This window comes from Apteryx mantelli, chromosome 17 (assembly GCF_036417845.1).
Source record: "Apteryx mantelli isolate bAptMan1 chromosome 17, bAptMan1.hap1, whole genome shotgun sequence".
Lineage (NCBI taxonomy): Eukaryota > Metazoa > Chordata > Aves > Apterygiformes > Apterygidae > Apteryx > Apteryx mantelli.
Genome location: NC_089994.1, coordinates 8772542 through 8793975, shown reverse-complemented (window position 1 = coordinate 8793975; position 21434 = coordinate 8772542). Strand labels below are relative to the sequence as shown.

Here is a 21434-nt window from a genome sequence, read left to right as displayed (position 1 = left end):
CCCGAGGGTCTGTTGGTGTTACCATGTATCACAGTGACCAGGGCACTGCCTGGTTTCTGCTGGTACCAGCCACACAAGCTGCTAGGCCTGGAGCCAGGTGACCTGGGGTGGTTTTTCTTGGGGACACAGACACTGAACACAGCTGAGACAGCACTGCCTGGACCAAGGAGAGGGAGAGGAGAGAGGGCAGAAAACACAGGGACAGGAAAGGGAGGGCATTCACAGATATGGCCATGCAGAGGGGACAGTAACCAGCATACACCCTGCAGCCATGGCCCTGCTTGACAATGAGGGAGAAGGGCAGAAAACCTTCCTCTGGCTCTGGGGTTTGTGCCTCACTTCCTCAATGCTCAGTGTCCCCACAGCAGCATCACTGCTGCTGTCATAGCCACCACAGTAATACACAGCCTCATCCTTGGCTTGCACCACAGTGATGGTTAACGTGCCTGTGGAGCCAGACTTGGAACCGGAGTTCCAAGACCCTCAGGCATCCCTGCACTGGAGGGTCTCTTGTCATTTGCATATATCACAGTGACCAGGGCACTGCCAGGTTTCTGCTAGCATCAGGGTACACCATGGCTTTTGCTAACACAGCCAACAGCATCCCTGGCTGCATTAGAAGGAACATTGCCAGCAGGCTGAGAGAGGTGATCCTTCTCCCTCCTCTCAGCACTGGTGAAGTTACATCTGGAGCGCTGTGTCTAGGTCTGTGCCAAGAGATACCAGGCAGAGGGGGAAAGGCCCCTCCCGGCAGCACTTCCCTTTCCCCAGTGCTGCCCTACCCAAGGTGCTTGTGGCCCCAGGGAGGCCGATGGGCAGAGACAGGAGCAGGGCTGGACAGGGGCTGTACCCCTGCGGGCAGCACAAATGGGACATGCTGCAGCAGGGTATGTGCCCCACACAGGCTCCGTCTTACCAGCATATTTGCTGCTCCACAGTCAGATCGCAGCAGCAGTGGGGAATGAAGGCCACTGGCACTGCAGCAGGTTTGTGCCTCACTTTCTCATTGCTTGCTGTCACCACGAGCCTGGCTAGCACTGATGTCCCAACAAGCACAGTAATAATCAGCCTCATCCTCAGCTTGCACCCCAGTGATGGTTACTGCTCTCGTGGAGGCAGATAAGGAACTGGAAAATCAGGCAGGGGTCTCTTATCATTCTGGTTTATCACAGCAACAGAGGCACTGCCAAGTTTCTGTTGGAACCAGACATAGTTGCAGCTACCCCCAGAGCAGGTGATCTGGGCAGTTTGTCCTGGGGACAGGGACACTGAAGCTGGTGAAGTCAAACCAGTAGGCAAGCAAGGGGCTGAAGCAGGAGCTCTCCCTGCCCACCCGCAGAGCTCCTGGGGACTCAGCAAGGGCTGGCAAACCTGCACACACCAGCCACACGCACTAATGTCAGCTCTGATGCTGCAGCACTAGCCCAAAGGGGAAGCTCAGCCTGGGGGAGCAGAAACATGGCAAAACTCTTCCCAGGACACTCGGCACCCTCCAGCTTCACATACTGCCCCCAGCCACTGCCTCTGCCCCTCAAATGGGCTTCAGAGAGTGGAGATGAGCCCCACCATGGCTTTTCCAGCACCAGGACTCTGGCACCTGGGGCAGCCTAACAGCCCCCAGACATGGGGTGAACAGGACAGGTCTAACAGGAGACTCCAGAGCTGGGGACATGGCCCTGCATGACTGAGAGGAAAGGGGACACAAAACCTGCCTCTTCCACCACTCCAGGGTTTGTGCCTCACTTCCCCATTGTTCTGGGGCACCAGGAGAGTACCACTACTGTCGTCACTGCTACCCCAGTAATAAGGAGCTTCATACTGGTCTTGGACCCCAGTGATGGTTAATGTGTTTGTGGAGCCAGATGAGGAACCGGAGAATCGTGCAGGGATGTTCGAGGGTCTCTTGTCATTGTAGTAAATCACAGTGACCAGGGCACTGCCAGGTTTCTGCTGGTACCAGCCATAGTAATTGTAGCTACTCCCAGAGCAGGTGATCCGGGCAGTTTCTCCTGGGGACACGGACACTGAGGCCGGCTGAGTCACTGCTGCCTGGACCAGGGAACCTGCAGAGAGAGAGGAGAGAGGACCACCAACTCCCTCTTAAACCCCTGCCTGTGGCACGGCCCCTCCATGCAAATCTGCCCCATGATCACTGCCAAAGCCTGCCCATGCCTCCCTCCCCACCACCCTCCCTGCTCCCAGCCCAGCTCCATCACATCTGTCACCTTGCCAAGGACACCCGGCTCCCCCCCAGCTCAGAGCCACTGCCTGATGGTGCCCCAACGCTGCCCAATGAGCATGTTGTTTCTCCTCCCCACTGCCCATGGGTGCTGCGCAGGGTCCATGACCCGTGACACAGGTCAGCTGCTGTGACCCAGAGCCAGGTTTCTGCTGGATCTGGTCCGGATAGCTGCAAGTGGTGACGGCTCTGTGCTTAGGCTGCAGGACAGAGCGACGATCCCGCTGGCTGTCACCAATGCCTATGCTCCAGGTTCCCCATCACCTGCAAGATGGCCCCTGGAAAAAGCAGTTCCTGTACATTAGTTATTGCTCAACAAGAGCACCCTGCATCATCCAATCTTCCTCATAGTCACCCACCACCACCCCATGGGGCACCTTGACCATGGTCAGCACTGCTGTCCCAGCCACCACAGTAATACTCAGTGTTCCCACAACAGCATCACTGCTGCAGTCATAGCCACGACAGTAATGAACAGCTTCACCTTGGCTTAGACCCCAGTTATGGTTAATGGTGCCTGTGGAACCAGAAGAGGAACTGGAGAATCATGTAGGGATGGCCGAGGGTTGCTGGTTGTTTGCATATATCAGTAAGAAAGGTACTGACAGGTTTCTGCTGGAACTTGCCACAGTCATCCTTATCCTGGAGTAGGTAATCTGCAGTTTCTATTGGAGACACAGACACCAAGTGCAACTCAGTGAGCCTTGCCTGGACCAAAGAACCCAGAGGGGGAGAGGGTAGAAAACACAGGGTCAGTGAGTGCCAGAGCAGCAAAGCTACCCCAGGCAGCAGGACAGGAACAGGGCCCTGTGGCCACAGGACCCCATGTGACAGACAGACCAACAGCCCCACACACAGAGCACTAGGACAGAGCTCCAAGGGCCCTGCAAGGAGAGTGGGAGCAGCAGCAACGGGGAACACCACAGCAGGAGGAGAAGGGACCTGTGGCATGGGCACACTTGGGGAGCAGAGTCCAGCACATCCCAGCACAGGGGCAGCTCCAGGGGGAGCAGGAGCAGGGGGCTACCAGCAGCAACAGGGAGCAGGGCTGGCAACAGGGTCACATGGTGCCTTTTGTGGGGACAGAGACAAGATGAGCCTGGGGTCCCAGGACAGAAAAGGCAGGACATTCACAGACATGGCCGTGCAGAGCGGACAGGAACCAGAACGCACCCCGCAGTCATGGCCCTGCTTGACTATGAGAAAGAAGGGCAGAAAACCTTCTTCTGGCTCTGGAGTTTGCATCTCACCCATCCCTCTTCATCACCACAAGAACATCACTGCTGCTGACATAGCCACTACAGTAATACACAGCCTTGTCCTTGGCTTGCACCCCAGTGATGGTTAACGTGCCCGTGGAGCCAGATGTGGAACCAGAGAATCGTGCAGGGATGTTCGAGGGTCTGTTGGTATTTTCATATATCACAGTGACCAGGGCACCACCAGGTTTCTGTTGGTACCAGCCATAGTAGCTGTAGCCACTACCCCCAGAGCAGGTGATCCGGGCAGTTTCTCCTGGGGACACGGACACCGAGGCCAGCTGAGTCACTGCTGCCTGGACCAGGGAACCTGCAGAGGGAGAGGAGAGAGGGCAGAAAGCGGCAGGTCAGCGAGTGACGGAGCAGCAAAGCCCCCCCAGGCAGCGAGACCCCACGGGGCCCCCGTGCCCGCAGGCCCCAGACGGGGACACCCAGGCTGGCCAGGGCACCTGTGCCGTGGGCGAGCACCGCGAGGAGGAGAGGAGCCCAGGCCATGGCGCGATCCCACCAGCTCCCCATCCCCTTGCCAATGGGGCTGTGCTGCAAACCCCTGACTCCCTTTTAAAGTTCATCTAGAACACCCCTCAAGGTTAACAAATTAAGTTACATTAGGGTCAGACACTTCAGCTGCTGGTATCTCAGAAATCTGGCTTCCTAGGAAGTGTTAGCATTTAACTTTGGGGACAACACCAGGAGTCAGACTCAATTTGAGAACCTGCTGCAACTCAGCCCTCTAAAGGCTCAGAAAGGAGCACCTAACATACCAGTGCTGGGCAGTTGTATCCAGCACTTGGGCTAAATAAAGCCTTTTCAGTGCAAGCAGCCACATTTCTTGATCTGTGAGGAGACAGAGCTGGCCTCCTACATGACGCAGCTGTTCATGAGAGTGCTAAAAACATGGTGGTGGCTGGACACTAGGGGATGAACGTGCACATTTAAGGTAAGGCTGATGGGTTCTTGCTGCACTGGACAGTTGCAAGCTCCCTAGACCCATTTCACTCACTTCTCCAAAGCATTGTAGGCCCCTGTTGCTGATCCTGGGTTGATGTAGAATTTATTCTCATGTTCAAAGGCTTCAAATTTGTGCGTATGGCCCGAGATGAGAATGTCCACATCCAGCTGCCTCTGTAGCAAAGCCAGGTTGGCCAGGCCACCCACAGGGGGCCACCAAGCTGGCCACCACCACCCGCCTCCCCAGTGCTCAGATTCTCGACACGCCATCACTGCTGCCACAGTAATACACAGCCTTGTCCCTGGCTTGCACCCCAGTGATGGTTAATGTGCCCGTGGAGCCGGACTTGGAACCGGAGAATCGCGCAGGGATGTTCGAGGGTCTCTTGTCATTATAATAAATCACAGTGACCGGGGCACCGCCAGGTTTCTGCTGGTACCAGCCATAACCATAGCTCCCGGAGCAGGTGATCCGGACGGTTTCTCCCAGGGACACGGACACCAAGGCTGGCTGCTGAGTCAGCGCTGCCTGGACCAGGGAACCTGCAGAGGGAGAGGAGAGAGGGCAGAAAACAGCAGGTCAGCAAGTGACAGGCTGGCCAGGGCACCCAAGCCATGGGTGAGCACTGCAAGGAGAGGGGCCCAGGCCATGGCATGATCCCACCAGCTTCGCATCCCCACCCCAATGGGACTGGGCAGCAGATCCCCAACTCCCTCTTCAACCCCCGCCTGCCCAGGACACAGCCCCTCCATGCAAATCTGCCCTGTGCTCACCACTGGCTCTACACTAAAAGTACCGCAGATCAAATATTTTGGGACAGAGCCAGGTTTCTTTCTGCTGGATCCAGTCTGGGTAGTTCCTGGTGGTGACCACCCTGTGCCCAGGCTGCAGGACAGGGCAATTTTCCTAAGAGGGATCACCAAGGCCAAGGGCTCCAGGCTCACCAGAACCTGTGAAAGAGCCCATTGAGAAGCCTTTCCCACACATTAGTTATCCCTCAACAACAGCACCCCAAGGCATCCAACCTTCCCCACCATCACTCCAGAGGGTGCACTTAGACTATGGCCAGCACTGCTTCCCTGCTACCACAGTAATACTCAGCGTCATTTTCAACTTGGAATCCAGGGATCCTTAACATCCTTGTGGAGTCAGAGGCAGTACTGGAGAGTCGCACAGGGATGCCTGAGGGTCTGTTGTTGTAGTAAATCACAGTGACAGGGGCAATTCCTGGTTTCTGCTGGTACCAGCCATAGTTGTTGTTAATCCCAGAGCAGAGGATGTGTGCATCTCACTTCCCCATCCCTCTTCATCTCCATAACAGCATCACTGCTGCTGTCATAGCCACCACAGTAATACACGGCCTCGTCCCCGGGTTGCACCCCAGTGATGGTTAACGTGGATGTGGAGCCAGACTCGGAACCGGAGAATCATGCAGGGATGTTCGAGGGTCGCTTGGTGTCTTCATATATCACAGTGACCAGGGCACCGCCAGGTTTCTGCTGGTACCAGCCATAGTTGCTACTACTCCCAGTGCAGGTGATCCGGGCGGTTTCTCCCGGGGACACAGACACCGAGGCCGGCTGAGTCACTGCTGCCTGGACCAGGGAACCTGCAGATGGAGAGGAGAGAGGGCAGAAAGCAGCAGGTCAGCGAGTGACGGAGCAGCAAAGTCCCCCAAACAGCAGGACAGGAACAGGATCTGCGCCCACAGGACCCCATGCAACAGACAGACCAACAGCCCCACACACAGAGCACTAGGACAGAGCTCCAAGGGCCCTGCAAGGAGAGCGGGAGCAGCAGCGACGGGGAACACCACAGCAGGAGGAGAAGGGACCTGCGGCAGGGGCACACTTGGGGAGCAGAGCCCAGCTCAGCACATCCCAGCACAGGGGCAGCTCCAGGTGGAGCAGGGGTCCACCAGCAGCAACAGGGAGCAGGGCTCATGCCTTTTGCAGGGACAGAAACAAGATGGGCACAGCCACAGAGTCACCTCCTAGAGCCCAGGGACTGGATAGGGGGGGACATTCACAGACATGGCCGTGCAGAGGGGACAGGAACCAGCATGTGCCCTGCAGCTATAGCCTTCCTTGACCACGAGGGAGAAGGGCAGAAAACCTTGCTCTGGCTCATGGATTTTTCTCTCACTTTCATAACCCTCTTCTTCATCACAACAGCATCACTGCTGCTGACATCTCCACCAGAGCAATAAACAGCCTCATCCTTAGCTTGCACCCCAGTGATGGTTAATGTGGCTGTGGAGCCAGACAAGGAACCGGAGAATCGTGGAGGGATGTTCGAGGGTCTCTTGTCATTTGTATATATCACAGTGACCGGGGCACCGCCAGGTTTCTGCTGGTACCAGCCATATCCATAGCTACCCCCAGAGCAGGTGATCCGGGCGGTTTCTCCTGGGGACACGGACACCGAGGCCGGCTGCTGAGTCAGCGCTGCCTGGACCAGGGAACCTGCAGAGGGAGAGGAGAGAGGGCAGAAAGCAGCAGGTCAGCAAGTGATGGAGCAGCAAAGCCCCCCCCCAGGCAGCAGGATGCCATGGGGCCCCTGTGCCCGCAGGCCCCGGCCAGGGACACCCAGGCTGGCCAGGGCACCTGTGCCATGGGCGAGCACCGCGAAGAGGAGAAGAGCCCAGGCCATGGCGAGATCCCACCAGCTACGCGTCCCCACACTGATGGGGCTCTGCCGCGGACCCCTGACTCCCTCTTAAACCCCTGCCCGCCTGCGGCACAGCCCCTCCACACAAGTCTGCCCCACACTCATTGTCAAAGCCTGCCTGTACCTCCCTCCTCACTGTCCTCCCCACTCCCAGCCCTGCTCTGTCATATCTGCCACCTTGCCAAGGACACCCGGCTCCCCCCAGCTCAGAGCCACCACCTGATGGTGCCCCAATGCTGCCCAGTGTGCATGTTGCTTCCCCTCCCCCACTGCTCACGGGTGCTGTGCAGGGTCCATGACCCGTGACACAGTTCAGCTGCTGTGACCCAGAGCTAGGTTTCCCTTCGATCTAGCTTGGGTAGTTGCAGGTAGTGACAGCCCTGTGCTCAGGCTACAGGACAGAGTGACAGTCACACTGGCTGTCACCAACAGAGACATCACCTGCCTCACCACCACCTGCAACACAGCCCCCATGCTGCCCCAGCAGTTCCCACGTTGGTTATTGTTCAACAAAGGCACCCTGCATCACCCAACCTTCCCAACAACTACCCACCACCACCCAGCCAAGTACCTTGACCATGGTCAGTACTGCTGTCACTGCTACCACAGTAATACTCAGCCTCGTCCTCAGCTTGCACCCCAGTGATGGCTAACATGGCTGTAGAGCCAGAGGTAGACGCAGAGAATCGTGCAGGGATGCTTGAGGGTCTCTTGCTGTTTGCATATATCACAGTGACAAGGACACTGCCAGGTTTCTGCTGGTGCCAGCTATACCAGCTGCTTCCTGAGGAATATAGTTTGTCTGAGAGAAAGGAGAGGGGCCCAGGCCATGATGCAATCCCACCAAGTCTGCATGCCCACACCGACAGGGCTGTGCCATGGACCTCAACTCCCTCTTAAATCCCTTCCCAGGCCTGGCACTTTTTCCTCCATGCAAGTCTGCCCCGCAATCACTGGCAGCTCCTATCCCAGTGCTCCCACTGCCCACTTCAGCCACATGGGTAGTGAAGCAAAGAGTACAATGATCACACAGGGCAACCTCCTGCCTCTCTCGCTTTTTCTGCCATGATGCAGCAGCTCAGCACTGGGCTCAGCCAGGCCAACAGAGGGGAGATGGCATCCATCCTGTCCCTGCGCTGGAGGGCCCTGGGCCTCCCTGCCTGGGCACAGGTGTACACAGGGCAGGGGACAGCCTGCCTCTGCATGGGGACACCTGCCCTGGAGCAGCCCCACTCCAGGCTCTGCAGGGCATTTGCCTGGCACAAGGCAGCTGAGGGGGCATGCTTCTCCCCCCCCCCCACCCCCCCAGCACCACTTGGCTCCAGCAGCAGCAGGGCTCACAGCACTGAGCTCCAGCATATCCCCTGCCTCTCCCAGCCCAGCCTTGGCTCCAGTGATGAAGGAGCTCTGGATACCAGTGCCTGGACAACACAGGGCTGCAAGAATTGGGTTTCTGCCAAGTGCCACAAGACAGCAGTCATCTGGAACAAGACGTCTGGGGAAATGCACCTAATGCTTCTTTCATCAAAAAGAAAGCTCACCCAAGCCAGAGTCCTAAAACATCTCATATGCTCTCAGGTCCTGTCGTGCTGAAGCATCTGCAGAAGCTGCCTTATTCCTCCCTATTCCAGCCTGTGACCATCCAGCCACTGGGCTGTACTGAGGACATGCCCGAGGCCACCCTGAGCCATGGTGAGTACTAATGTAAGGTCACACACGGAGCCACAATAAGGTAATGCAAACAAGCACTGCCTTACATGCTGACTGCCTGAGACATGCTCAGGGATCTTCCAAGGCCACAGCCCAGCATTGCTCCAGCAGCACAGCTGCTCCCTGCCCACACTCACTTGCTCATCAGCAGCACGCAGGCAGAAGCACACAGGCCTCTGCTAGCTCTCGCTCCAGGCTGCAGCAGGAAGGCAAACGCCCAGCCTGCTCAGCTCTACAGCACTGTACACCACACACAGCTTTCCACTGTGCCCAGACCTGCCTCTGCCCTTCAGGGCCCTTTCTAGGCAGGGGTCACTCGGGTCTGCCAGAGCAGCTGCAGTCCTTGGGCACCTCTCACTGACAAACTCAGCAAGGTTGAGAGCCACGCCTCAGGAAGCTGCCAGGAGCTTCTCTTCACACCACCACACTGGATCCCAGCCGCCCTTCTCATTCCAAGAAACATAATGCAAAGGATCCAGACACATGAAGAGAGCGGTTTATTCTGGGTTAGTTTTACACAAACACTTCAATCCTAAGCTACCACCACCTGTGACACCTTGAGGCCAGCAATGCAGCAGCTCCTTCTTAGACACACCTTATTTCCCACAAGCTCTTTGCTGCTCCTCAGCAGCTCCCCATGCTTCAAGGTGTGCTTGTAAACCAGGACCAAACCTGTTTACAAGTTCACAAGCAACAGTTGGAGCGTCGTGCCCGATTTACAGTCCAAGGTGCTGCTGCAGCACCCCCTCGTGGCCTCCATCCAGTTAGACTGGAGTGGAAAGAGACAACAAGAAGGGGTGAGAAGCCATAAGTGGATACAAATATGCTTCAGGACTTTGTGAACTCAATTCTTTCCACTTTCACATCCTCCTCAATTAGTTGATATACATAAGTCACAACTGTGGATGCCTGGATATCCATCAGTACAAAGGAAGGGGTGATATTTCTGGAAAGAAAAGATAATTTGTCAAACTTTTGTAGTTTATGCTTCTAAGAATGCATTTTTAGTATAATACATTTGACTGGCAAGTGCTGCAGCAAAAGGAAAAACACTGGACTTCAGAGGCAGTGACAACAGCATCTCAAATAGATTTGAAGCTAGTCTAGAAGAGCCCTCAAGGCTAGCACCCTAAAGCCACATTGGGGCCAGATGCTTCAGCTTGCTAGTGCCTCAGAAAGTCTGGCTTCTAGAAAGCATTGGCATATAACTATGAGGTAGCCACCAGGAGTCAGACTCAATTCAAGAACCTGCTGCAGCTCAGCCCTCTAAAGGCTCAAAAAGGAGCACCTAACATACCAGTGCTGGGCAGTTGTATCCAGCACTTGGGCTAAATAAAGCCTTTTCAGTGCAAGCAGCCACATTTCTTGATCTGTGAAGAGACAGAGCTGGCCTCCTACATGACGCAGCTGTTCATGAGAGTGCTAAAAACATGGTGGTGGCTGGACACTAGGGGATGAACGTGCACATTTAAGGTAAGGCTGATGGGTTCTTGCTGCACTGGACAGTTGCAAGCTCCCTAGACCCATTTCACTCACTTCTCCAAAGCATTGTAGGCCCCTGTTGCTGATCCTGGGTTGATGTAGAATTTATTCTCATGTTCAAAGGCTTCAAATTTGTGCGTATGGCCCGAGATGAGAATGTCCACATCCAGCTGCCTCTGTAGCAAAGCCAGGCTGGCCACGTCACCCCAGGGAATAACTTGATGGCCGTGAATCAAACCAATTCTGAACTGCCCAACGGTTACAACCTTCTCTTCAGGATAATTCACACTCTGAGAACGAGACCACACACAGGTTATACACACACCAAAGAGTCCTCATCTGTGAGATTCAGGTCTATGCATTCCATGCACATGAACACATTTAGCGCACAGTTTCTCCTTCAAAGCATACAAGACACTGGATGCACGCACCATACCCCAGCAAGAGCAACTATGCTGTGAAGAACTGGGATTTTGCACCAGACTGGAACCCCACAGAGTCTCGTAGCTTCAAGACTACCCTACAGTAAGTAAACACTCACACAAGCCCCAGTTCCTGCCACCACAAAGCAAGCTGGGGAACCCCAACAGCCTCGTGTCAATCCTGAGGAGACTTAGGTTTGAGTTCACGTGAATGAAGTGACATGTAACTACGCCCCTCAGCCAACCCCCCCCGTACCACAAACGCAACAAGAAGCATCTGAAGCATCATTTGGATTGCTCAGGCTCACTCATGATACTCCCCGTGCCCATGAGTTACAGTTCAGAAATTACTAACACTGAGGGACTCTCCAGGTTCCAGCGAGACAACCATAGCATGCAACTTGGTGGACACAGGAATTTACAGCAGTGACCACTTTACCTCAGAGTCCCCCCTAACAACATGAATATCTGCAGCCAGAGTCCGGAGATAGTCATAGCTCTCCTTAGTGCAGAGGTTTCCCGTACATAGGATGTGCTGAATCTTTCCTGGAACCAGCAACTTCTTGAACTTCACCGGCAGACCGCTGCTTCGGTGCGGGATGTGCAGGTCCCCTAATACTAACACTAACTTCTCACAGGGCAGGAAGGAAAAGGGAACGTTAAGGCAGATTACTTCAACAGAATGGCACAGAGACTCTCAGCAGCAAACCGCGACAGGCCGCCCCAGCAAGGGGTCAAGCAGCCTCCCCACACGGAGGGCCCGGGGCCGCCCCCGGCCGGCCGCTCACCATCCCGCCCCGCCACACGGCTCCGCTCACGCCCGTTGCTCCCCGACGCCGGCTGAGGTAACCAGGAAGTGATGCCCCGCTCTGTTTTCTAGTCCGGCTCAAGCCAATCGCGGCGCCGCTAGCGCCCCACGTGACGGCCGCCCCGCCCGAGGGCGCTAACGGCCGCCGCGGCTCGCACGCCCGGCGGCGCTGGGCATGCGCAGTGCGGGGCGGCGGCCGTTGCACTGCCCGCGCGCGGCGCCGGCCGTGGTGTGAAAAATGTTTGGCGCCTTTTTTTTTTCTCGCCGGGTTTTCGCGAAATCCGTGAGAATTTTCTGCGAAAACACGTTATCTTTCTATGTGAAAACGTCCATTTAACAGCCCAGAGATGTCCGCGTGATCAAGCACATCCTTTTCCACGCAGAAGCTGTGGGGAGACGTTGGGGGCTGAGGAGACATTGGGGTGTGGGGAGGCGGGGTGAGGGGAGACGTCGGGGTGTGGGGAGACGGTGGTGGCTGTGAGGAGGCTCTGAGAGTGCGGGGCGGTGTTTGGGCACAGGCAGACCTCAGGGTGTGGGGAGACACCGGGGCGCAGGGTGCCGCAGCCGCTCCAGCCCTCCGACAGGCACAGCCGTCTCCTTCCCAGGTGTCCCCGGCAGGTGCTAAAGGATCATCCACCCAGCAGGACCAGGAGGGACCCAGCAAATCTCACCAGGCGTCCATGTACTCAGCGTCTGAGATTCCCCCACCTGAGCTGTGGGTGAGCACCGCAAGGAGGAGAGGGTCCCCACACCAACGGGGCTGTGCTGTGGACCCCCGACTCCCTCTTAAACCCACACCTGCCCAAGACGTGGCCCCTCCATGCAAATCTGCCCTGTCTTCTTTCCCCTAAAGTCCATCCCAAGAAGAGACCTGCCATGCACATAACGGGGGGATCAACCCCAGCACAGAAACACGGTCAGGGGGCAGCACAAGGTACAAAGACACAGATCCCACCCCATTCCTCACCTGTAGCCCAGCACCCCTCAGCTTCCAGGTGCCATCCTAGGCCCTCGCTGTGGATGAGGGTCTGTTGGGGTCCATCAGCCCCCTTGGCCTATGGAAGGCCACCAAGGCCAACACAAGGATGTCCCAGTGGAGCTCCCAGCACCCCAGCCCTGCCAGCACGGGCAGCCGTACCAGCCCCAGCGCTCTCCCACACGGGCCCTGGACTGAGCAGATGAGCAGGGGCTTCCCAGCCTCCCATGGCCCCTGCGGGGAGGTTTTCATCAGGGCGCTTCCCTTGCACAGCATTACATTGGCCTCAACCCCAGGCCCTTCCCCACGTGGCCCCTCCAGCACAGCTTCACACCAACTCCCAGTGCCGTGCCTGGGGTGGCTGGCCCTGCCATGTCCTCATGGCCATTCCCTGGCCATGGCTCCCTCTGAGCTAGGTCTATATCAGACCCCATGGGAACATGGGACCAGGCAGGGGGATTTTGTCTGACTTCCCCTTATGGGAAAAGCACTGTGCTGCAGACTGCCAGTCCACAGGCATTGCAGATCGGTATCTGTGGAGGAGTTCTCCAGCCCTCCAGGGAACACCAGCTCTGCCAGGGCCTGGAATGGGCAATGGAGCTGCAGAAACCACAGCTCCAGCAGGGCCTGGGATATCCCCCACCAAATTCAACACCATAGCGCCTTTGCTTCAACACTCTTAACTCAGGTAACTCTGGGCACCGTGGCAGCCCCACAAATACAGAGCGCAATGCCTGAGAGGTTCTTCTTGACTCCGCATACATGACACCAGTCGTGTGGCTAAGGATTAACCTTTATTATCAGCAGGGCCAAACTGTGGAGAAGCCCTAGCCAGGATCAAGGCCCTGTTGTGCCGAGTGCTGTAAGAGCCTGCAGCAGAGCTCTCCCCCCGCCCACCGTGGGGAGGACATCTCCACTCCCGTGCATTCCTGGACTGAGGACTGGCAGGTCTCTCTCACACTGTATCAGGGCTGCCTAATGCTCCACAGGGGATCTTGGGTTGAAGAGGATGTTGCTACACCTCACAGCCTATGAGCACAACGGGCATGGTGCTGCTGGGCTCGCTCAGGCATGCAGGAGACTCTTTTTCCATTCCTTCTAGGGCTGCCGTTCTGCCTGTGAAGGGGTCAGCATGGGGTCGCAAGGGAAAGGTAGACGGCTCTGGTTCCCCATTTCTACAACCAGCTGATGGAGCGCGACAGTGCGCAGTAATAGTTGCCGTTGTCTTCATCCTGGACAGCCTCAATAATAAGGATACAGGCATTGCTGGCGAGGTCTTTAGTAGCAGAGAAGCGATTGGGAATCTCAGGGGGCTTGTGCTTGTCCTGCTCCGACTTGTAATAGAGCAGATACCTCAGGGAGTGCCCCGGGCGCTGCTGGTACCAGGAGATGCCGAACTTGCTGATATTGTACTGGGGATTCAGGGTGCAGGACAGCCGAGCGGTCTGCCCTGGCAGCACTAACACGGCGGCTGGCTGGGTCAGCACAGGCTGAGCCCTGGAAGCTGCACAAACCAAGAACACAGTTACCGCCAGGCTGAGCCACCTCCCCCTGCCCCAAAACATCCTGCTACCCACCCGCCCATGAACCCATCCTCCATCCTGCTCCTCACACAGCCCTGAGCAAACCACTCCACTCGGCCCAGCAGCCCCATGTCCGGCTCAGTCCTGCCCGCTGCCCCACAGCGCCTCCCCCGAACAGCAGCTAGCTCAGCCATGTCGGCCTTACCCGTCACCACCATCCCCGCCAGGAGCAGGACTGCGAAGACCAGGGCCATGGCAGGGGCCAGGGAGGGAAGCAGAGGAAGAGATGCTGTTTTGGAGACAGGCTGCAGTCCCGCGCAGACCCGAACTGCTGTGCCGCCAGCGCGCAGCGAGGGTATGTAAATGACACCGGGGACTCTCGCTCCCTGTGTCGCTCTGTTTGCCGCAGTTGGGCTTCAGGGAGGGGGCTTGAGTCAATGGGGCGCGAACTGAGCATCGCAGCCCAGCGCCCACCTTCACTGCAGGCTGGGCCATTTCTTCCAGGTGCCTCGCTGCATGCACAGCCTGCCCCACCGCCCTCTGCCCAGGGCCCCTAGGGTATGGCTTGGGGGCACTACTGACCCATCTCCTCTCTGATGAGGTGAGAAGAGAGGTTTTCCTGTGGTCTTAAACTTAGTGGTTTTGCCTCAGTCCCTCTGCCACTGGGTGTGCAGTAAAAGAGACCAGGAGACCAGGAGCCTTAGCTGCCCCGCACCGAAAAGCTGAGACTTGCCCTTGCGGTACGAGCAAGCTGGCAGCCAGCTGGCTCAGGGTCATGTGAGAGTCCCAGGGAGGCCACAGGCAGCAAGATCCCCTCAGAAACATTGATCCAGACACCCACCCTTGCATTGCAGCCAGCTGGGCACACCTGCGTTTCAGTGCCCACCTTTGCAAAGCAGGAGAAGCAGTCAAGGTGTCAGGAGAGGCCTCGCTCCCACTGTGCTGAAAAATGCTACCTTGGGAGGGCCGTAGAGCAAACCCCCTTCCTCAGCAAAACAGATCCCAGCAAGGGTGCTCTGCAGCCAAACAGGGAGCATGAAAGCCAGGACATGCCAGAGTCCCCCCAGGCAGCTGTCTCATCAGAGAAGCAACATAAGGCGAGTTACTGGTCCCTTCTCTATGCAGCTCCACTGCTGTGGTGAGACCAGCCCCGTGACCTGGGCCCAGGCTCAGGCCAGGAGCTGCCGATGGCATTGGGAACTCTGCCACTTTACTGTAGCCACCTCAAAAATAGCACCCACGGGCGAACACATGGGAGTCCCTGCCGGATATGCCCACCAGAAGGCAGTTCCCAAGGGACGCAGTGCAGGGAGACGTGGCCACGGCACAGCTGGTGCCTCGTGCAGAAAGACAGCAGACCGTTAAAGCAAAAGACTGTCAGATTCACAGACTGTAAAAACCCTCCTGCATGCATGCCATCACTGTCCCCCAGAACAGCCCAGAGATGCCACAGTATGCAGCCGTCTGAGGTCGAGCGCCAACCTCCCTCCAGGCCATGCATCCTCTTGATACATCCCTGCATCCCCCAGCCATGAGCACGTGCCGGTCCCTTGCAGCAGGGCTTGGCCACGCTACAGGATCCATACCCAGTCGATACCTCCTGCCCTCCACAGACAGGCTCAGCCCCTCGTGATGCTGCCCCATTCCCATCCAGAAACAGCCCTTTCCTTCTCCGCCACAATGCCTGGTACTGGTCCCGGGGTGCAGTTGCCATCCTGAGACCTCCAAGCCACCAAAGATGTTTGCATGTGATCCCTGACACAACTGTCCCCAGGCATGCGCTGGGCTTCAGGGGAAACAAAGCCGTGCGCTCTATCCTTCGCCCAGGACAGGGCCATGCCTGGTTAGACCACCCCAGCACAGGCAGCTCCTGAAGAGGAAGCACTAGTGTTGCCAGAGGATGAGATGCAGCAAGTGGGGCGCTTGCTCTGCTGTGATACGCTGCAGTGCTCTGAACAAGGGCTCGTGCGCCCAATGGCTCAGCTATTTTTTCCCCTTTCTTTAACAGTTGGTCTAACAAAAGCACTTCTCCCCACGCAGCCTTGCCCAATTTACTGTGACATGGCCTCCCTTGGGAATAGAGAGACCAAAAAGCGGTGATGGGGGCTAATCAGAGCAGCCTATAATGCAAATGCCGCCGAGCAGGACCTGTGCATGCAGTACCAGGAGGTTAAGAGGTGCTAGTTAGACCTGATGCTACTGTACAACACCTTGCACAGCTGGGTTTCGGGAGCTGCTGGAGTATGTGAGGATGGCAAGGGTTGTCATACGTCTGCCAGGGAGACATGGAGTATATGTGTCACACAATCCCTGCACATGCAGTAAATCCCAGCTTCCCCTTCCCACTTGTGCAAGGAGCAGACCCTCAGGCACCTTTGAAAGCACAAGACAAGACATGGCACCTCCAGCAACGGCCTGCAGCCTTGCTTTGGGGCGGCTTGCAATCACCAGGGGAAACTGGCTCCTGCCGGCAAAGGAAGGACTCAGAGGGGCTGTGGGCAGGATGGCAGGGGTGCCCAGTGCACAGGGCCCACCTGGCTGCCCTGGCACCAGGGAAGTGGCAGGGTGCCCGCAGAGGCTGGCCGGACACACCAGGCTCCTCTTGCCTCTTGGGAAGGTGGGTGTTGGAGGCCAGCCACGGGAGCGGCCCTGCTAGCCTGGGCCTGCCCTTGCAGGACGATGGCCCAACTGGCACCAGTGCCTGGCCCAGCTCTTTACAAAAGTGCTCCCAGAAGCCAGCGATGCAGCAGGAGCCAGGCTGGAGGCAGGAGCTGGTTGTAGTGCCGCAGCCTCACTCTGGGTCAGGAAGGGATTTGCTGTCTTTCCTCTGCTGGAGCTTGCGGCATGCTGCACAGGCCATGGGAGGAGGGACAACGCTGCAGAGGAGAGCCTGGCATTTGGGCGCCTGCACGATGCTCTGCTGGGACCACCCAAGGCATCTGGGCAAACCGGACATGTGCGACTTAAGTATACAGTGGGCAGCACAGACCGTGTGAGGCCGGCTCCAAAGCCCGTTCAAGGCAGGGGCTTTCTGGATGCAGCCCACAAGGAATAGAAATACGTAACAACAGGAATATGGGCTGTCCCAAAACACCCTGAGAGCAGCGAGCTCATCTGTTGGGGCACAGAGGCAGCCTGGCTGCCTGTGGCACTCTGCTGTATCCAGCACAAGACTAGTGATCACCAGAAAGAGGAGCTCTGGGTGGGAAAGGAAATTGAGGGCCCTTCCCACAAACCTACACATACAAACTCAGCAGAAATATCTCCTTACGCAAAACCAGCACAACCATCTCAGTGTGACCGCAGAGAGGTTTGATCAAGGAAACCGAGGTCATGACAGTGCAAGCTGGTTTTGGAAGACCTTCACTTCTCCCCTGTGCCAACGTTGGCTGCGCCTGCAGGAGCCGGCGCTGCAGCACCAGCAACCACCCAGGAGACCCCAGCACTGGCAAGGCCAGTGAAAATTAGTGCTTTGCTCTCTGCTTTGCAGTTTTGTGCTTTAAGGGGGAAGCAATAGGGACAGAGACATAGCACACCTCTGCCTGCACGTGCTCCTGGTCCTGGGACAGGAAAGCCCACCCTGCAGGCCTTGCTCCACCTGGCAAGGCTGAAGGGCTTTTCCTCCATGGGAGGAGGGTATAGCTGTGCCTGGTGGATGCCACCAGCCCTGGAGAGGGACGCAAAGGTTGGTCTGAGCAGGACAAGGTGGCAGAACAACCAAGAGCCAGCTCCATGCAGAGCCGGAGCAGCCAGCACAGCAGAGACTGCATTTACACTCATATGGTCTGTCCTCAAGTGGTTTTAATCGATACACCTGCTAAACACAAGAAACAACTGTCGAAGAGGAGGAGGGTTTGCCAGGGACATTGGTGTGATGGAAGGGAATCCATCCGCAGCGCCATGAGCACGGGACACACAGCACAGCTCCCTGTCCCTCCTGGGATGTCAGCTTTGTCCCTGGCACCCAGCACTGGGGCTCCTTCCGGGGAAAGTGAGGAGCTGCAAACAAAGAGTGACCTCAGTTACGCCACGGCAGAGCGAGAGCCACAGGGGCCCACTGCTGCTGCTCATCCCACTCACGGGGCCGGAAGGCGGCCACAGCCTCCCGCCTCCCGCTGCTTGGGGCACCAGCACCTGCCCCGCTGCAGCTGGGGGTCCGCAGCTCTGCCCTCGCCCACACCAGCATAGCGCAGAGACGAGCCGCAGCCAGGACAGGTTAGCCCGTCTCCTCTCATTCACGTGCAAGGAGGGGGGCAAGCAACAGCCCAGCCCTGTTTAACCTGCTCCTCGCCTCTGGCCGCAGCACGGGGCCCATGCTTACACTGTACTCGCTGCTAAGGCCGGCATAGGTGGCTTCCCTGTCCGCAGGCTCCCTCGCGCACTCCTCGGTGGGCCCGGAGAGGGGATCTGGCATTTCTGGCGAGGTGTCTAGGCTCCTCACACAAGCGTGATGCCTGTTGAATGCAGAGCAGAGGGGACGCAGAGCTCTGTTGGAGCAACCTGTGGCAGCAGAGCACAGCTGAGTTCGAGCGCAGCATCTCTACTCGCAGACCAGGGGCTCATTTCTACATGGAGAATTTTTTCTGGCAGCTTCTTCCCACTGCAATGGCTTGCCCCACACCTCCTTGCTGTCCCAAAGGTGTTTGCTTTGGCTGAACCCCATGTCACACTGACTGCTGAACGGCATTTTCCCAGGGCATGGAGGAACCCACAACCTGCTGCACTCCTCACTCCTTCAGGGGGTGGCATGGGAGAGCAGCAGCCTGACCGCAGTGCCACTCGCTCGAGCCACAGCCACATGCTGCCCCACAGCTGTCCTTGGGGCCTGCACCTGACTGAGAGCACGGCCCGTGGTGAGGTGTCAGCAGAGGGACAGCACAAGGCAAGGCACTGTGCCCCAGCCACGTCGCCGAAGGACAAACGTCCTCACAGACATGCAGAAGACAGCTAGAGACACTGCTGTGATGAGGGGACACCTGGGCAATTGTCCAATATTACTTACACAGAAAGTACAGGCAGGAGGCAGCCAGAGCAAACCCAGCACTCCCTGAAGCCACCAGTAGCACAGTCAGAGAGCCTGGAAAGGAGAGCAAAGGCCTAATCTTTAAGAATTTCTTCTGAAATATGAATCACATCTTTCTGGCAACAAATCAGCTGGGACATGGCAAGTCCTACACTTCAAAGCAGTGTCATGTTTTATCATCAAATTATATATTCCCCAGCTGAGGCAGAGCAAGCCCAAATTACTGCATAATTTCAATTAACTACATTCTGGATTAATTGGCGAGGCTTTGCATGGCCAGACACCAAATGCAGTCAGGATTTCCTTAGAACAGCTCTGCTGGGTTTTGTTATGGGTCATACTGGATGAAAGACATTTTTGCACATGAAATTAAATGCATAAGGAATCCATATCATCATCAGGCATAGATAAAAATCTGTTTCTTAAAGGACCACATCACCAGCAATCAACAGCTCTTACAGATAACCATCTGCAGCAACCTGTGGATTGTCAGAGTTGCCATTCTGTGGTTTTGTAGTTGCTTTAAATTTATCTACATGTCTTTTCTTGACCATGTCCTGCCCTGCGAAGCCCCACCATCGCAGCACAGCAGCAGCTCACTCTGTGCAGCCAGCACTGAGCCTGTGATGGTACAAGCACACTGCAGCCACAACTCCAGCTGTCACCTACCCGCACGCCCCAAACGCTGCAAGGCAGTGGCACAGCGAGCGTGAGTCACCCCGCATGTTTCAAAATAGGTCCTAGATGAGAAGTGTCACACATTCACTGTGACACCAAGCCCTAAGCAGGTCCAGGCCATGGATTAAGATAGAGAGACTGTAAAACGTGAAGACCGAGCAAGACAGAAGGATTTCACGCACAAGCCCAGGCTCCCTGTAAACATGCTCACCCTTCACAGTGAGGTTGGTTCCCCTCCCTCTCTGCCTGCCAGAAGACTCCCCCAGTCTCTCGCACTGGTACCAGCCGCTGTCACTCTCCTGCAGTCCAGAAATGGTGAGACGGCTCCGGTGATTTTCCAGATCTAATGAGCTCTGGAAGCGATTCCCAGTGCTGTTCCCGTCCGGGCAGCTGGACTCGTGGTGCCACGCAATGAGTCGGGGTGGGCTCTCCTCTCGCTCATGCAGCCAGAAGAGCTCTGTGAAGTTGCCGGTCACATTGGTGGTGAAATCACAGTCCAAGATGACTTTGCTGCCTCGAGGCGCAGAGCAGCGGAGGCCCTCAGAGGCTGCACTGCGTTGCTGACCTGCAAAGAAGGGTGCTTCGTGGAGGTGGCCATGACAGAGCCGCTTTGATGCTGGCAGACTGCCAGCCACAGGCAAAGCATGGAGCCACAAGACTTTTTGCAGCATCATGAGCTAGCGGGAATGTCCTGGGGTGCCACACATGGAAACTGGCTCAGCTCCACTGCTGCCCCAACCAGCTGCTTTGTGTTTCACATCATTCCCACACTTCTAGTTCTGAACCACCATCATCCTCTTTGGCATAAGAACAACGGATCCCTGCAAAACGCCAGGGCAATGTGCTGAAGAGCAGACCCCGGCCTCGGACTGCGAAGAGCCTGGCAAGGGACTCGTGTTTGCTGTGGGAGCTGCAGCGAAGGCTTCGACCTACACTTTGCCCCCTTGCGTAGCTTATCTGCTGCTTACAAAACAAAACAAGGGGCCCAGGACACTTTTGTTAGAAGGAAAGAGATCTCCTTTGTGGGAAATCTCAACCCCCTGCCGCAGGGATTACACTTGTGCGCAGCCGATACACCAGACTGCTTCTCCACACAGTCACCAATTGTCACGACACTGGGATTAGCAACAGCTCTGAAGATGGGTACACGGTTCTGTGGTTGAAAAACCCACAGCTAGACTTTCCAAGCTGACTTCAGCTTTGGAGAAAGCTAAAGCATAAAGAGCAGAACATTTACTTTACTAAGCTGTAAACAACACAGCCACCAGCGACCATTGTATTTTTCCTCTCTGACTACCTCATTCAAACAGCTAATGGCAATAAATGTTATACAGACCGTATATATATATATTAATTTATAGAAAAGAAAAAAAAAAGAGGAGGACAGAGGGAAAGTGAAAAATCACAAGTTCAAAAGCAAATACAATTCTGAAGAAAATTTATGAAATAACATAATACAACACAGTTACATAATAAAATAAAAGGGATGCAGTTCAGTGCCAAAGACAATTTTGCATGCTGCACTGCAGATGAGTGAGAATTGCAGAGATGCAGTGTCAGACACGTAAAGCAAGGCTCTATAAGACATTAACAGTGCCTGCACCTCATCCAGCTGAGTGCTAAAATGCAAATTCTCCTCCCTTTCCCAACACAAGGGCAGGTCAGCAGGTCCTTGTCCACCGAAGTCACTCT

The 21434-nt window shown here is 56.3% G+C and overlaps 2 protein-coding genes and 2 long non-coding RNA genes across 4 annotated transcripts in view; all 4 read right to left on the bottom strand.

Annotated features, from left to right (window-relative positions):
* The window catches only part of LOC106486286 (vacuolar protein sorting-associated protein 29-like), a 31130-nt gene extending 17954 nt beyond the window's left edge, over positions 1–13176 (bottom strand). Inside the window, exons 1-3 of the mRNA XM_067307335.1 lie at positions 13162–13176; positions 12510–12597; positions 11174–11430 (exon numbers count right to left, since the gene is read on the bottom strand). Coding sequence (XP_067163436.1) covers positions 11174–11430; positions 12510–12597; positions 13162–13176 — 360 coding nt within the window. The remainder of the gene's footprint in view (positions 1–11173; positions 11431–12509; positions 12598–13161) is intronic.
* LOC136993586 (uncharacterized) lies at positions 1985–3774 on the bottom strand. The gene is made up of 3 exons (XR_010885960.1): positions 3700–3774; positions 2724–2904; positions 1985–2063 (listed from the first exon to the last, which is right to left on the bottom strand). It is a non-coding gene; the product is annotated as an uncharacterized lncRNA (long non-coding RNA).
* A 517-nt stretch (positions 13177–13693) lies between the features above and the next one.
* Positions 13694–14295, bottom strand: VPREB3 (V-set pre-B cell surrogate light chain 3). The gene is made up of 2 exons (XM_013944861.1): positions 14247–14295; positions 13694–14022 (listed from the first exon to the last, which is right to left on the bottom strand). Exons 1-2 carry the CDS (start codon positions 14293–14295, stop codon positions 13694–13696), a joined length of 378 nt encoding a protein of 125 aa, XP_013800315.1.
* A 4079-nt stretch (positions 14296–18374) lies between these two features.
* LOC136993566 (uncharacterized) lies at positions 18375–20048 on the bottom strand. Its single transcript, XR_010885950.1, has 3 exons — positions 19954–20048; positions 19044–19118; positions 18375–18541 (listed from the first exon to the last, which is right to left on the bottom strand). It is a non-coding gene; the product is annotated as an uncharacterized lncRNA (long non-coding RNA).
* Positions 20049–21434: the final 1386 nt, after the last annotated feature.